A 14,187-nucleotide genomic window follows, 5' to 3' on the forward strand; every position below is an offset into this window, starting at 1 on the left:
AATGCTAATGGAATTATCAAATACATTTTTGAATGAAAAAATAGCTTTGAACATATTTTATTACAGTCCATCACAGGTAGAAGGTGATATAAATGTTGATGAACTTAATCTTTAAGAAACTTTTTAACTCACAAGTCCTTCTCCCTGTTTCCTTGTTTCTAGATATTACCACGTCCCTCTGCTTGGCACACAGGACACTGTTAAGGTTTAAATGTATAAACAAGCTATTATTTGATAAATTAATGAGGTACAAAATACTGCAAATAAAAACTATATTAAAAAAATTGTATATCAGTCCACTGAGTCAAAAGACAATAAAAGGGCATGAAGACACTCTCTTAAAAGCAATTCTGAGATGCAGTGACCAAAGTCATGGAAAGCGACGGCTAAAGAAAAATGGATATATTTTTTCCTATTGCCATCCCTTAGTTTTGAAGCTTATTAAGCTCCTGTGTAGAGAGTTGAGAGTATGCCTTAACTTTGCTTTGTATTCCTATAATCTAAAAAGAAGGCAAAAAGAGAAAAATAGAACATTTCTGTGACTTGAAATATAAAAATCCTTTGCTGTGATTTAATAATCATTTTGAGTTTAGTAAAGCACAAATATTCCCTTACAAAAGTATTAATAGTTTACAATAAGGTATTAACTCAGAAAACCAGTTAAAATAATTCTTAGAAAAGTATTTCTCTATCAAATGAAGTTGAATGTTTGAGTCTGTTTCTAAATTTGACAGTTTTCTTTTGCCAGATATCGTTTAATAAATAACCTCAGCCAACACACACACACAAAAACAAATCTCAAATACAGATCAGTTGTTTTTAGAATGTTCAAATTCACAATAAAGTAAGTAATTGATTATGATAACTTTTTGGAGCTAATCCATACTCCCACAAGTTTCTGCGATCTAGGATTTAAAGACAAAAGCCTACGTGACAACATTTCTACTTACAGTACATTTAAATGGATGGCAGAACAAGAACACTTACAAACTGATGAACATTTGAGTACAGAGCATGTTTAAGCTTTTTGGTCCAGGAATGCTTTGTGGAATCCCATAACATAAAACGCAGCCATTGCATAGTGGAGCCCCTCCACTATCCACTCCCTCAGTTTCACAACAGCTTTACAGACTTTATGCTTTTATGAGTAAAAATGATTATACAACCTTTAAATGATTTTAACCTCAAGGCATTACCTTAAGTCTACAAAATAAACCTTTTTAAATAGCTTGATACATTATGTTACTCAATTTATCAATTCTTTAAATGAGGGTAAAATACTTCCTATTCACCTTCTGTGCATTTTTTAAGTTATGTTTTTATTGAGTTAGAAAAGCATTATAAACTTAAAATAAGCTAAATATTATGCATCAATCTTGAAGCATGTTTCTCTAAATTTTTTTTATTTTACATTTTTTAATTTTAATTTTTTTAATTTATAAATCATGTTTATTCTATTACAGTTGTCTCAATTTTTACCCCTTTACCCCCCTCCACTCATTCCACCCCCATCCCCTGCTCCCACAGTCAATTCCCACCCTGTTGTCCATGCCCTGGGTCATTCATACATGATTTTTGTCTAGTCCCTTCCCCTCCTTTCCATCACTGTCCTCTTTCCCCATCCCCTCTGGTCACTTTCAGTCTGCTCTATGTTTCCATGTCTATGGTTTATTTTGTTCATTAGTTTATTTTGTTGAATAGAGTCCACTTATAGGTGAGATCATATGGTATTAGTCTTTTACCAACTGGCTTATTTCACTTAGCATTATATTCTCCAGTTCCATCCATGTTGTTGCAAAAGGTAGGAGTTCCATCTCTCTTGTTTGTTCTTTCATTCGTTCTTTATTTCTTAAATGCAGATTGATTTTATTTATTTTTTAAATGTCAAAATTAATTATAAAATATGAAAAAAATTTAAAACCATTATAAAGTCTCAGCAATTAAACCAATATGACCCCAGAATAGAAATAATCAAGTAGATCAATGAAATATAATGAACATTCTAGACAAAAACATATATGTGTGTCTAACAATATAATACATGACTAAGTTGATATTTCACATCAATGGGGAAAATAAGGCTTATTCAACAAATAAAGTGCATGAACCACTATTACTTGAAATAAAACAAATATAGAGCCCTATTTCACACATTATACAAGAAATATTCAGGTGAGTTAATCAATATGTAGAATCTAAGGAGTTTTAAAAGAAAATAGAACTAATATTTTTCATGACCTGAAGTAAAATATTCAACTCTAGAAGCTACAAAGTAAATACTGACAATATGACTATATTAAACATTTAAGACTATATAGTAATATACATATAAAAAAGTTAAAGGGCAAGGAATAGGAAAGTATTTGTAACACATCTAAAACATGGTTAATAGGGTTTTTTTCTTTTTTGTTTGTTTTTTTAGGGAAAAAGTTCTTCAAACCTTTAATCAATAAATGGATAAAGAATACCATAAAGTCATTTAAAGCTTTTATAAAAATAAATAAAAATAGGAAAAAATATACAAAAACAGGTTTAGTTTCAAAAATTGTAAAGGAACAATTGACATCATTGTCACAATCAGATTAATGAGTATTAAAAATATTGGTAATATCAAATATTGGCAACTCTGAAAGGAACTAGGTATTCATAGAAGTTTTTTCTTCATCTTAAAGCAGTCCGTTTAGCATATATGGAAGTGCTGGTTGGGTGGAGATGTATTCTTTTAGCCTTCTTTTGTCTGAGAAACTCCTTATTTCACCTTCCATTTTGATTGAGAGACTAGTTGGGTAGAGCAGTCGTGGTTGCAGACCTTTGCTTTTCATGATTTGGAATATTTCTTGCCATTACCTTCTGGCTTGCAGTGTTTCTGCTGCAAAGTCAGCTGCTAGCTGTATTGGGACTCCCTTATATGTTACTACCTCTTTCTCCCTTGCTTTAGGATTATCTGTTTGACTTTGATATTTGCCATTTTAATGATGATGTGTCTTGGAGTGGGCCTTATTGGGTTCCTCTTGAATGGGACCCTCTGTGCTTCTTGGACTTGTGTGACTTTTTCTCTCCTCCAATTAGGGAAGTTCTCCATCATTACTTTTTCAAACAGGTTCTCTATCCCTTCCTCATCCTCTTCTCCTTCTGGTATCCCTATTATATGGATATTATTACGTTTCAGGTTGTCCTGCATTTCCCTCAATGCCTCTTCATTCTTTTTGAGTCTTTTTTCATTTTCTTGCTCTTTCTGGGAGCTTTTTTCTACCTTGTCTTTCAGCTCACTGATTCAGTCCTCCACTTCATCTAGTCTGCTTTTGATTCCTTCGACTGTGTTCTTCAATTCAAAAATTGTATTTTTCATTTCCTCTTGCCTCTTATAATTTCTATGTCCTTTTTCATGCTGATGTAGTTTGCAGTAAGTTCCTCGTAGTTTCCCTGTAGTTTTTTGTAATTCCCCCTGAGCTCACTAACCTCATTGAGCTTCCTTAAAACTGTTGTTTTGAACTCAATATCTGATAGTTTACTTGCCTCTATTTCATTGAATTCTCTTTGTAGGGATTCCTCCTTTCCCTTTGAGTGGGGCACATTTCTTTGTCTTCCCATTATTTGTGAGACTCTTCTCTTTTGCTTCTGATTCTTAAATTGATCTGTCTTGATTTCCTGACTTTGTAATGTGAACTTCTATGGTTGGAGACCACTGTTTTTACTTTCTGGATCTGCCTCTGATGATGTCAGATGCTGTTCCTGTCTGACCTTAGGCAGTCTGTTCAAGACTTTCAGTAATCTACTGTTTGTGGCTGTCTCCTTCAACTGTTAATCTAGTCACTTTGCATTCAGCAGGTCACCTTAGACAGCTCAGGGTGGGGTGGAGTCCCTCCTTGGAGCAGGGTTATTGGGTCCTCTCCTGCTGCTGCCATATGGGGGAGGAATCCGCACTGGGATCCTGCTAGATACTCTCTCTGTTCTCTCCCCAAAACCTCTGTCTCTCCTCAAGTGTCTCCAGACCTCTCTGTGCCCCCTTTAGCCAGGGATCTACTGTCTGTAGCTGCCTCTCTGCACTAAGCAGGTGGTTTTGATAGTACAGGGTGGGGTGGAATCCCACCTGGGGGCAGGGCTATTGGGTCCTTTGACACTAGTTCCATTCAGGGGGAGTGGTGTCTGCTTGAGCAAGATGGCTGCTGCCGCATGGGGGATGAGTCAGCACGAAGATCCAGCCGGCTACTCTGTCAGTTCTCTCCCCAAAGCCTCCTTCCCCAGTCTCTCCTCAGGATCTCTAGCCCACTCTGCCCCTGCATTTGCTGGACACCACAGTAAGTGGCTGCACATAAGAATTTATGCGTTGGCCCTTTAAACAGTTCTTTGCATCTCCAGCCGCTGGTCTCTGGCAGAGAGCAACCCTGCCGCTCTTCACAGCTGGCTGTTTTCTGTGTACCCTTTGGGCTCTGGTGTTGTGGGCTAGAGCTCCCTACTTTTGGTTTAGACCCTGCTCTTCTCAGGGGGATCCAATTGGCTATTTCAATATCCTTCTGGTGCTGCCACCTGTGGGCACCCCACCCACCTTCTCGAGTCTCTACCGCACTCCTTATCAGTTAGATTGCGCTAAGGCCAATTCTTCTGTCTCCAAGGTTACAAGGCTCCTCTCTCGCTATTGTTCAGCTGTTTGTTCCAGGTGATTTCTTCACAATTTAGTTGTAATTCCAGGTGGGTCCTGGGAGATCGGTGTGACTTCTACTTACTCCTCCACCATCTTGAAAATCCATTCTCTAAATTTTTTTTGTTCTAGTTTGTGTCTTTTTGTCTTTTTTTTACTTGATTATCTAGCCTGATGGCAAGACATTTCCCTTCTTTTCCTCCTGTAATCCAATATGCAAACAATACATACAGGGTGGGGCAATGTAGGTTTACAGGTGTTCATATGGAAAATAATACAATAATCTAATACAATAATTAATAAATAAATAATACAAAAATAAACTCTGTTTCATGTACTTTTGTCCACCCCTGCATCATTATGAAGTTTATATTATGAAACTTATATCTCTAAAATGATATCCATTTTATATTCTTTCTTTCTCTTGATATTGAATAGATTATAAATCATCATAACTACAGTGAGATGAAAATTGAATATACATGGTTTTTATTCCATTTTTAATGGCATCCAATAAAGACATTATTCTAACTACCTGTGTTATGATTGTTGGGAAGGATTCTTAAAAATCACTACATGCTATTTCAATTTATTTAAACTAATACATTAATTACTTCATGTTAAAAAAATAGAACATTCTAATTTAACTTTTAAAATTTTATACTATTCAGCCCCAATTTAGACCTAGCACTCAGAATCCGCACTGATTTGAGAAAAAGGCACAAATTAAAATTTTATTGCTATGAATTCTTATTTTTAAATAAGCAGGAGCTTTCTCACCTTAGTTTGATGAACTCTAACCAAATGTGAATGGTATCATGTATACTTTTATTCCCTTGGATAGTATATTACATGACAGTAGGGACCATGTCTTTTTTTGCTCACCATTATATATACATATTTCAGCATACAGGAAGCTCTAAAAGTAAGATAATATTAGATGAGAAAAGAAAGGTACAGAAATAGTGTAAGTGTAATGAACTTATTTTTATAAAATAATGGTGACAAAGTCCTCTGAGTATGTATATATGTTTATGTGCATGTGTGTTTAAGTACAAGAAAAGAAGAATTGATAGAGTATTTTGCCACTATGAAGGACACCTCAGAGAGTACTACTGTCAGGGGAAAGGAGAAAAAGAGAAAGCATAGAATAGATGTAAAACAGATGTCACAAATCCTAATTATGGTAAAAAGATATATTTTAATCATTTAAATAATGGATCATTTAAGAACTATCTCAGAGAAACTAAAAGAAAATCAAAAGCATAACAGGATACATAATTAATATGATCTTTTCATTCTAGAAGAAAAAGAGCTAACAGATAAAAATAATATAGTTTCATACAGTGATGAGTCCTCAGAAAAAAAATGTTACAATTTAGATGATAGGGGAAGATAGTCCTGAGCTCAAGAAGATGTCAAGCTTAAAATAGTATATATGGGATTCATCAAGGTGTGGATGGTATTGAAAGCCACGTGGTTTAGTGTGATTATCTAGAGAGTGGTGTTGAGGAGTAGAGAATTAAGAACTTTACTCCAGAGCACTCCAACATCTATAGAATAGGATATGGAAAAGGTTATTGAGGAAGAGGCCCACAAGGAAACAAAGAGTGTATTTTCCTTTAAAGTTGGTGTTGAAGGAGGCAAGGAATAAAATCCGACCAATGAATCAGGCAACTTGAAGATTGCTGGTGATATTCACAAAAACAAGTAAAGTAGAGAGGCAAGGATGAACTTCTGAGATGAGCCAAAAAAAAGTAGAGATGAGGAAGTGGAGATGATGGGACAACTCTTTCAATGAGTTTCACCGTGAAGTGTGTTACGGGGTGGTGAGAGAAATGCAATGGAGGGGCATGATGGGGTCAACAGAGGCTTTCTAAAGAGGATATTTATGATATACTCATGTTTGTATGCTGATCATGGGTAAAACCCATGATGGAGAAAGGAGGTAATTTCAAGAGAAAACTCATTGAGAAGTGTGAGGCAAAGGCCTTTAACCTATAAGAAAAGGCTTACTTAGGCTTAGGATGGAGAAAGAACAATTAGATAGGTGTTTATCCTTGAAGTGCATATCAGCATGATGAGAGGGGGATATTCCTAAGAACAGGTCATATTTGAAGGCATTTTGCCACATTGTATTAAAATCAATGTAGATTTAAATATCATCAGCTGTCCCTTAGCCAATGATCCACAACTGCCAATTTCAATCAAGAAAACCACAAGTTTACATCATAAGAGACATTTTCTTGTTATTTAAATTCTCCAAAATTATAGACTCAACAAGATGATGATATAAACATGCATTTATGACAGCACGGATGGACCTGGAGAGTATTCCGCTAAGTGAAATAAGCCAGTCAGAGAAAGACAAGTAACATATGATTGAACAGCATAAACTAGCCAAGTGGAAACAGACTCATGGATATGGAGAACAAAATGACAGATGTCAAAGGGAAGGGGGTTTGGGGCTGGGTGAAAAGAGTGAAGGGATTAAGCATAATAAAAAGAAAGACTTATGGACAGAGACAACAGTAATTGTCAGAGGAAAGCAGGGGTAGGGAGAGGTAAAAGAAGGTAAAGGTGAGATAAATGGTGATGGAAGGAGACTTTACTTGGGGTAGTAAACACACAATACAATGTTCAGATGCTGTATTGTAGAATGTATACCTAAAACCTATATAATTTTATTAATCAATGTTGCCCCAATAAATTTAATAAAAATGTATAAGTAAATATTAATAGAGTGAGAAATACATATATATTTTCCCAGTTATTCTATGATCCTAGTGCAATACAATTTCCATTAAAAATCCAACACTGAGCAAGTTTACATATATTAGAAGAAAAATGATAATTCATATCTAAACCAGAAGAACTTCATTCTTAGAAATTTCTCAAATAATTGTGTCCTTCCTACTACAACAGCTATTCTACTATATGGCGAGTAAGCTGTGATTTTAAAATCACTGATCAATGCACTCCTAACACATGCCAACAAACACCAACATCTTTTAAACTCATCTGCAGTGTTGAAAAGAAACCTTTCCTGCCTTCTGTTGGAGGTTTTGTATGCTTAAAACAGGGATTTCTTAACCTTGACAGCACAAGCAGAACACTAATAAGCAGCTAGAAATGCACCAATATTTTGCAATGAGTTTTTAATAGCAAATGTCAAAGAAAGCAAAGAAAGGTTTTTATTTCCCTCTCTACAGATGTAGGCACAAAATGATACAGTCACAGAAAATTCATGTAAACTTATTACAGTAATAATAAACTAAAGTTGAATAAAATTGGGCAGTTTCCTTCTATTTAAATCCTTAATTTTCATCCACAATTACCCAAGTAACACATTTACTTGCATGTTTAAGTTTATACTTACAAAGACAAAAATGTGCAAAGACAGTTTTTAAAGATCTCTGAAAATATTAGACCTAGAGTGTTCCAACTACCAAATCTACTTTCTCTACAGACCCAGTTATTCTTCTATCAAAAACAATGGGGTGATTCAGGAATCTTTAATGGACCAAGGAAAATAAGAGATTACGATCTTTCTCCCTTTTACAGCTGAACAAAGTATCTCAAATTCCCAGCAATAATCTTCTTACTGAGCAAAATAACTCCGATAAAATTGTCTTTTATATCAATTGTTTTTAGTTACCACTTTGTCTTTTAGTAAAATAAAAATGTCCAAATTATATTTTTGATGATATTTAAACTCTTCATTCAGTCAGAAGTGTGATGGCTGTAGAAACCAAAGCTAGAAACCCAAAGTACATGGATATGACACACTTTAAGTTTAGGGAACAAAACATGGGCAAGCTTGGATTTTTATAACTAACATCTGTATATAAATCAGTCTATCACCCCAGTTTTAGACAAACTACTTGAATCCAAAAATAATGAAGTGGATAATGTAACCTGAGTACACAGAAAAAGTCCCCAAGAAACAGATAAGGAATTGAGACAAGAGTGAGAGGTGGCTGTTCTAATAAATTCTGACTCTGGGTTGTTTGTTCTGGTTTTGTGTGTTTGTTTGTTCAGTCTGAATGGCTTACCATCTTGCTGGCCATGAAGCGCCTGGGGACTCTGCATTCTTTCCTCAAGATTGGAGCTAAGATCAGAGTTCACGGCCGACATCCGTGTGGAATCGCTCATATCAAATTCATCACTTTCTATTGAACTTTCATCCTGAAAATGATTTTAAAACATCATCAAGCATCATAAAATATAATACATTTAAATAGTGACCATTTTATCATTAGGGTCAATTAGAGTTTAGCCAGTATGTAAGCTTTTACAGAACTCAGTAAAATGTGTTACACATTGATATTTGAAATAACAAGTAACAGAATAATTTCTCCCAACAAGGAATTTAAGACTTGTGAAGATTCAAGCAATGTATCTTTGTAGAGGCAGATTTAAAGAGTAAAAGAACATGTTTAGAGAGGATATAGTTGGGGATTTATCCTGAATTACAAAAGAATGGATTTTTTTCTTTTTTATTAAATTTATTGGGATTCAGGTGTACATTTCTACAATATAACACATCATCTTTAATGTATATTTTAATGAAACCAAGGCATGCATTCATTCTATAAGTTCTATTCTAATTATTAACTGAATAAATTATCTTTCAATTAAAGGTGGCAAAGTTTACAAAATATAATATTGTGGGATTTTTATCATCAACATAGAAATAATGTTAATCATTCTAGGAAGAAATTACTGAATATTTATAAATGTGAATAATCACTAAATTTGATTGATATGATATTCGGTACTGTGTGTTCGCCACCCAAAGTCAAGAATCTTTCTATCACCATTTTTTAATTAGCAAAGAACTTTCTGTAAGTACAGATCTTAGATTGCAATAAAAATAATAATAAAAACCTCAACCAAAAACTTTTCATTGGAAAACAGCATAGATTCTAGTAACAGACTTATGTGGCCAGATTCAAAGCCCACATTGCTGGAGAGAAAGATAACCCCAGCACATATTTTTTATTAGTGAATGTAAATTTATTGCGAACACAAAAACGAGTTCTAGGTAAAGTGTGAAAGATGCATTTACCAAAAGCCAGTTCACCTAATAGCTAAATTAGCCAAAGGCCTGTTTGCCAAATGGCCAATTTATCAAAACCTGTCAAATATTAAACAAAATCTAAAATATTTTTCAATAGTAATTTCACTGAAGCAAACTCCTTTTGGAGAACTGACTTCAGACAAATGGTTTGCTTTTGTAAGCAGGATGCCTGAGAAACCTGTGTAAAATATTGTAAATATTCCATTGAAATCAATAGGTTTGATTTTCATTTGTCATTGTTGGATATGAAACTTTAACATTAATATAATAGTTAGTAGTAACAGTGCTGCTATTTATGTTTCAAACACTGTTCTTTATATTTTTCACTCACTTCATCTTCATCACAAACTGTTAGATTCCAGGATCCATCCAATTTTACAGATTGAAAAATTGAGAAACAGAACAGTTAAAATAATTTATTAGATGCCACATAGATGTCTCTTGGTGACATATCCTCTCTCAGTACACTATGTTGTCCTATCTAAATTCTTAGAAAATCTAGAGCATCTGAAATAAATATATATGTTAAAAGGAGAAAAAAATAACACAACTAAGTGTGTACATCAATGTTATCAATGTGTACCATATACATATATATATATATGCACACATAGCTATGGCATAGATATCCATTTTACAAGTATATATACACTATAGTGCCCATGAGGTCAGTGTCTTACAGTATATTCTCTAAAGCCAGACTGCCAGGTTCAGATCCAAATTCAGCCACTTATTAGATGTGTTACTTTAAGCAAGTTACCTAACCATTTGTGCCTCATGTCCTCGTCTATAAAATAGAAATGATAATAGTATCAGTCTCTTAGGGCTATATGAGGACGGAGGGAATATATTATTTGAAGTAGTTAGAACAATGTCAGATACACATTAAGATAAGCACAGAACTACTTGATATTGTTGTGTAGAATATATTTAAAATTCTACAGTATGTGGTAAGATTCATATTTATTATATGAACACATACAGAAATAAATATAATGATAAAGATGAGCAACATGCATTTACAAAGTAGGTTTGTATTCTACATAAACATTGTCTTTATAATAAGCATTTATTATTTATACTAGAAATGGCTAACTATATGTAACCTACTAAAACACTGTTTCCATGGTGCATGTGTGCATATACACCATCTGAGATAATGCATGTGTATGTGTGTAAAATGTATGTATATGTGAGAATGAGTGTGCATATGTGTGTTTAAAGAGCCAGGTCACTGTCTCTGTTCCATGAAATGATTATATAAGCTGCTATAGCACATTATGAATAATCAATAAAATTCTATAACCATTAAATGACACTCTTGTCAGCATATTTTTTAAGATATCTGGACAATAGATTAAAATAATTATGCAACCAAATGTACCTGTTCTTTATTTTTATTTTTTAAAACTCATAATTTTAAGGTACACAAGTGGCTTAATGATTATGATTATTTTAAATATTTTCCTCTATGATTTCCTATGAAATATAATTTGCTTTTCACAATTGTACTACTTATTAGAATATGAATTATCCAATTGCTTATATTTACAAAGGACTTTAATGAAACTAAAGTACATGCATTCATTCAGTAAGTTCTACTCTATTACTAGTGGAATAAATTATTATCTTTCAATAAAAGGTAGCAATACGTGTAAAATATAGTATCATGGGTTTTTTTTATTATCAACATAGAGATAATGCTAATGCCTCTAGGAAGAAATTACTGAGTATTTTTAAAGGTAAGGAATCTTAAAATTTGATTTATATAAGTATTTTATTTTATTCATGATCATCTTTAGGTCATTCGTCTAAGTCCTTCCCTCTGGTTTTGTTTTGTATGATGACCTGTGGAGAAAACGTCTCTCCACATCTTATAATATGACCTTATTCCTTATGTGATGAAAATCTCATGATAACAAAAGCCAGGCTAACCACCATTCTGCTTCCTTGAAATTTAATTTTAAAGAATTAGAATATATATTTGATTGTAATAATTTTCTTCCCAGTCTTTCCCCTTTTAAAAATGGCACTTATTTTTATTTTGAAAAAAATGTTATTTTTGACCTTTCATTTCTATTTTGACAAGTTCTGTAAAATTCAGATCTCTAATTTGTCCCATATTTCATTTTAGTTTTCAAGTTCCAGATTTTACCTTTAGAGAGTCTCCAAATACCTCCTGATTTCCATCGTTACTGTCTCACTGATCGAGACCTCCTTTTCTATTTTCTGAGTGACCCAATAATATTTTCCTAGTTACCTACGTACCTTCACTTTCTTCACCACCAGTCCTCTTCATCAATTACTACCAAATTAACCTTTCCATTTCATAATATGCCACTTCTCTGCTCATAAATTTGCAATGATATCCAAGGCAACCGATGTCTACCAAGTAATGCAGAAGCTATTCAATCACTTAGGGTTGCCCACAAGACTGCTTGAAAACCACCCCACCTATCTCATCTTTGTCCTGCTGTTCACTCACTGTAGGCTCAAATCACCTTGAAGTCTCCATTATGAGCATTTCTATGAAATGAATCACTTCAAATCCTAGTGTACATGAGTGTAGGTCTTATTAAAAATTCAGATCACCACACATCAGACCTAGAATTATAATCTTGGGGTGAGGGCCCTGCACCAAGCTGTTCGGTAAGCTCCACTGTCGCTGCTAATGCTGATCATTTAGCCAGTGCTGTTCAAGAAAACGTCCTGCAATGGTGGGATGGCTCTATAACATTCCCTAGTCAGTGACTACTAGTCATATTTGGCTATTGAGCACTTGAAATGTGGCTAGTGTGACTGAAGAACGAAATATTTAATTTTGTTAACTTTAATTAAATTTTAATTAAATTTAAATTCCACATGTGGCTAGTGGCTTCCATATTGGATAGTACAAATTTGACAATTCCTCATTATTAGATCTTGAAAGTATGTATATCCCATCATTCACTATTAGCAATGCACTAAATATTCCAATACATAACATTTCATATGTCACATTTCTTGGTTAAAATTTCTAGTCAAAGAATATAAATAACTTAAATTTTTAAATAATTATTATGAAACTCTTCTCCAGAAAGTCTGTTCCAGTTTAAACTTCATCAACAGTTTATTGGCAAGGTCAATAGATCTTACACTGGATACAATATTTTGTAATCCTAAAGCCTATTTTTGGTCTTTTATTCCTCATAATAGCTTCATAATAACATCTTATTATATACATTTTTCATTATTTATTTCTTTTGTTGTCTGTCCACCCCCGACAAGAATATAAGCTTAATACAGTAAAAAATTTTGTCAATTTATTTACTGCTTATTTCCATAATCTACAAGAGTGTCAGTTACATAAGAGATACTCAGTTAATTAACACTTATAATTTAAATATAACATCACATTGGACTCTCTCACTTTACTTTTAACATGATTTACCTTAATCACATTTCTATCTTTCAATAATTACAATTTCTAAAATTATATAAATAATCTAGTCATTGATCTGAGTACTTATTAAGACAGTATGCATCCAATTTGGTATTTTCAAAATTTAAGGATAAGAGTTATTTTCCTAATTCAGTTATAAATTTAAAAGAACATCTTTCCTTTGTATGATATACTTATAATTTTTTAGAAGCCAGAAGGACTCAGCAGATGTGAGCTTTATTGTTGGCACAAAGTTGATCTTCTTACTTTTTGGCCTAGAAATAAACATATCAACATCTAAATGAGCTTCCTACAAATAATTTGACAGCTCTCATTAGTTTATGAGATTTAAATTTTTTTCAATTATGTAATAAATCATGGAAATAATTTTTTTCCATTTTCAGGGATGGATTGACATTAATATTTTGTTAATTGTTGCTCATGTTGTTAACCCAACAATTTTATTACTATTTACTTAATCATGTATATGTAGCCACCTGGTAATATGGAATATGACTCTGTTGTTGTACTAATACAGATTTTCTTGTAGAATGTACAAGAATGTACAAGAAGGCCTTAAAGCCTTCTGAGATAAAAATAATTCTATATAGTTTTGAAATTAAATGCACAAATAATGAAGAAAACAAAAAACCTAAAATTTAATTTGAATGTTATAAAGTTAGCTCAACAAAGTAATTTTTTAAAAAATTAATAATACTTCACTGAATAATGCCATGTTTGAAGAATAAATATTTAATTATAGTTCCTGTTCTAGAGAAATTTCAAGGAGGAGAGAATTTATTAACCTGAGAAATTACTCCTAATATAGATAACCTGAATGTGTTTATTAATTAATGGATGCTAATTAGTTAATAAGGATTTCCTAAGCCCATATTTTTTAAGTCTTTTAGAAAATACACACACGGTACATGTACAACTTGGTCCCTGCCTTTGAGATACCCCACTTAAACAGGGGGAGTTAATTAGTATTCTAAAGAGTGTTCAAAAACCATGCATTTTGTGTCTAATACTTGCCAACAAGCA

The 14,187-nt window shown here is 33.2% G+C and overlaps 1 protein-coding gene across 3 annotated transcripts in view; it reads right to left on the reverse strand.

Annotated features, from left to right (window-relative positions):
• NOL4 (nucleolar protein 4) overlaps nucleotides 1-14,187 on the reverse strand; it is a 293,679-nt gene that overhangs the window by 184,533 nt on the left and 94,959 nt on the right. For all 3 annotated transcript variants that reach the window (XM_054583511.1, XM_054583510.1, XM_054583512.1), the window contains exon 5: nucleotides 8,695-8,827. In XM_054583511.1, coding sequence (XP_054439486.1) covers nucleotides 8,695-8,827 — 133 coding nt within the window. The remainder of the gene's footprint in view (nucleotides 1-8,694; nucleotides 8,828-14,187) is intronic.

Source organism: Pteronotus mesoamericanus, unplaced genomic scaffold (genome assembly GCF_021234165.1).
Source record: "Pteronotus mesoamericanus isolate MK-2021 breed Mesoamerican mustached bat unplaced genomic scaffold, CSHL_Meso_final contig_74, whole genome shotgun sequence".
NCBI lineage: Eukaryota > Metazoa > Chordata > Mammalia > Chiroptera > Mormoopidae > Pteronotus > Pteronotus mesoamericanus.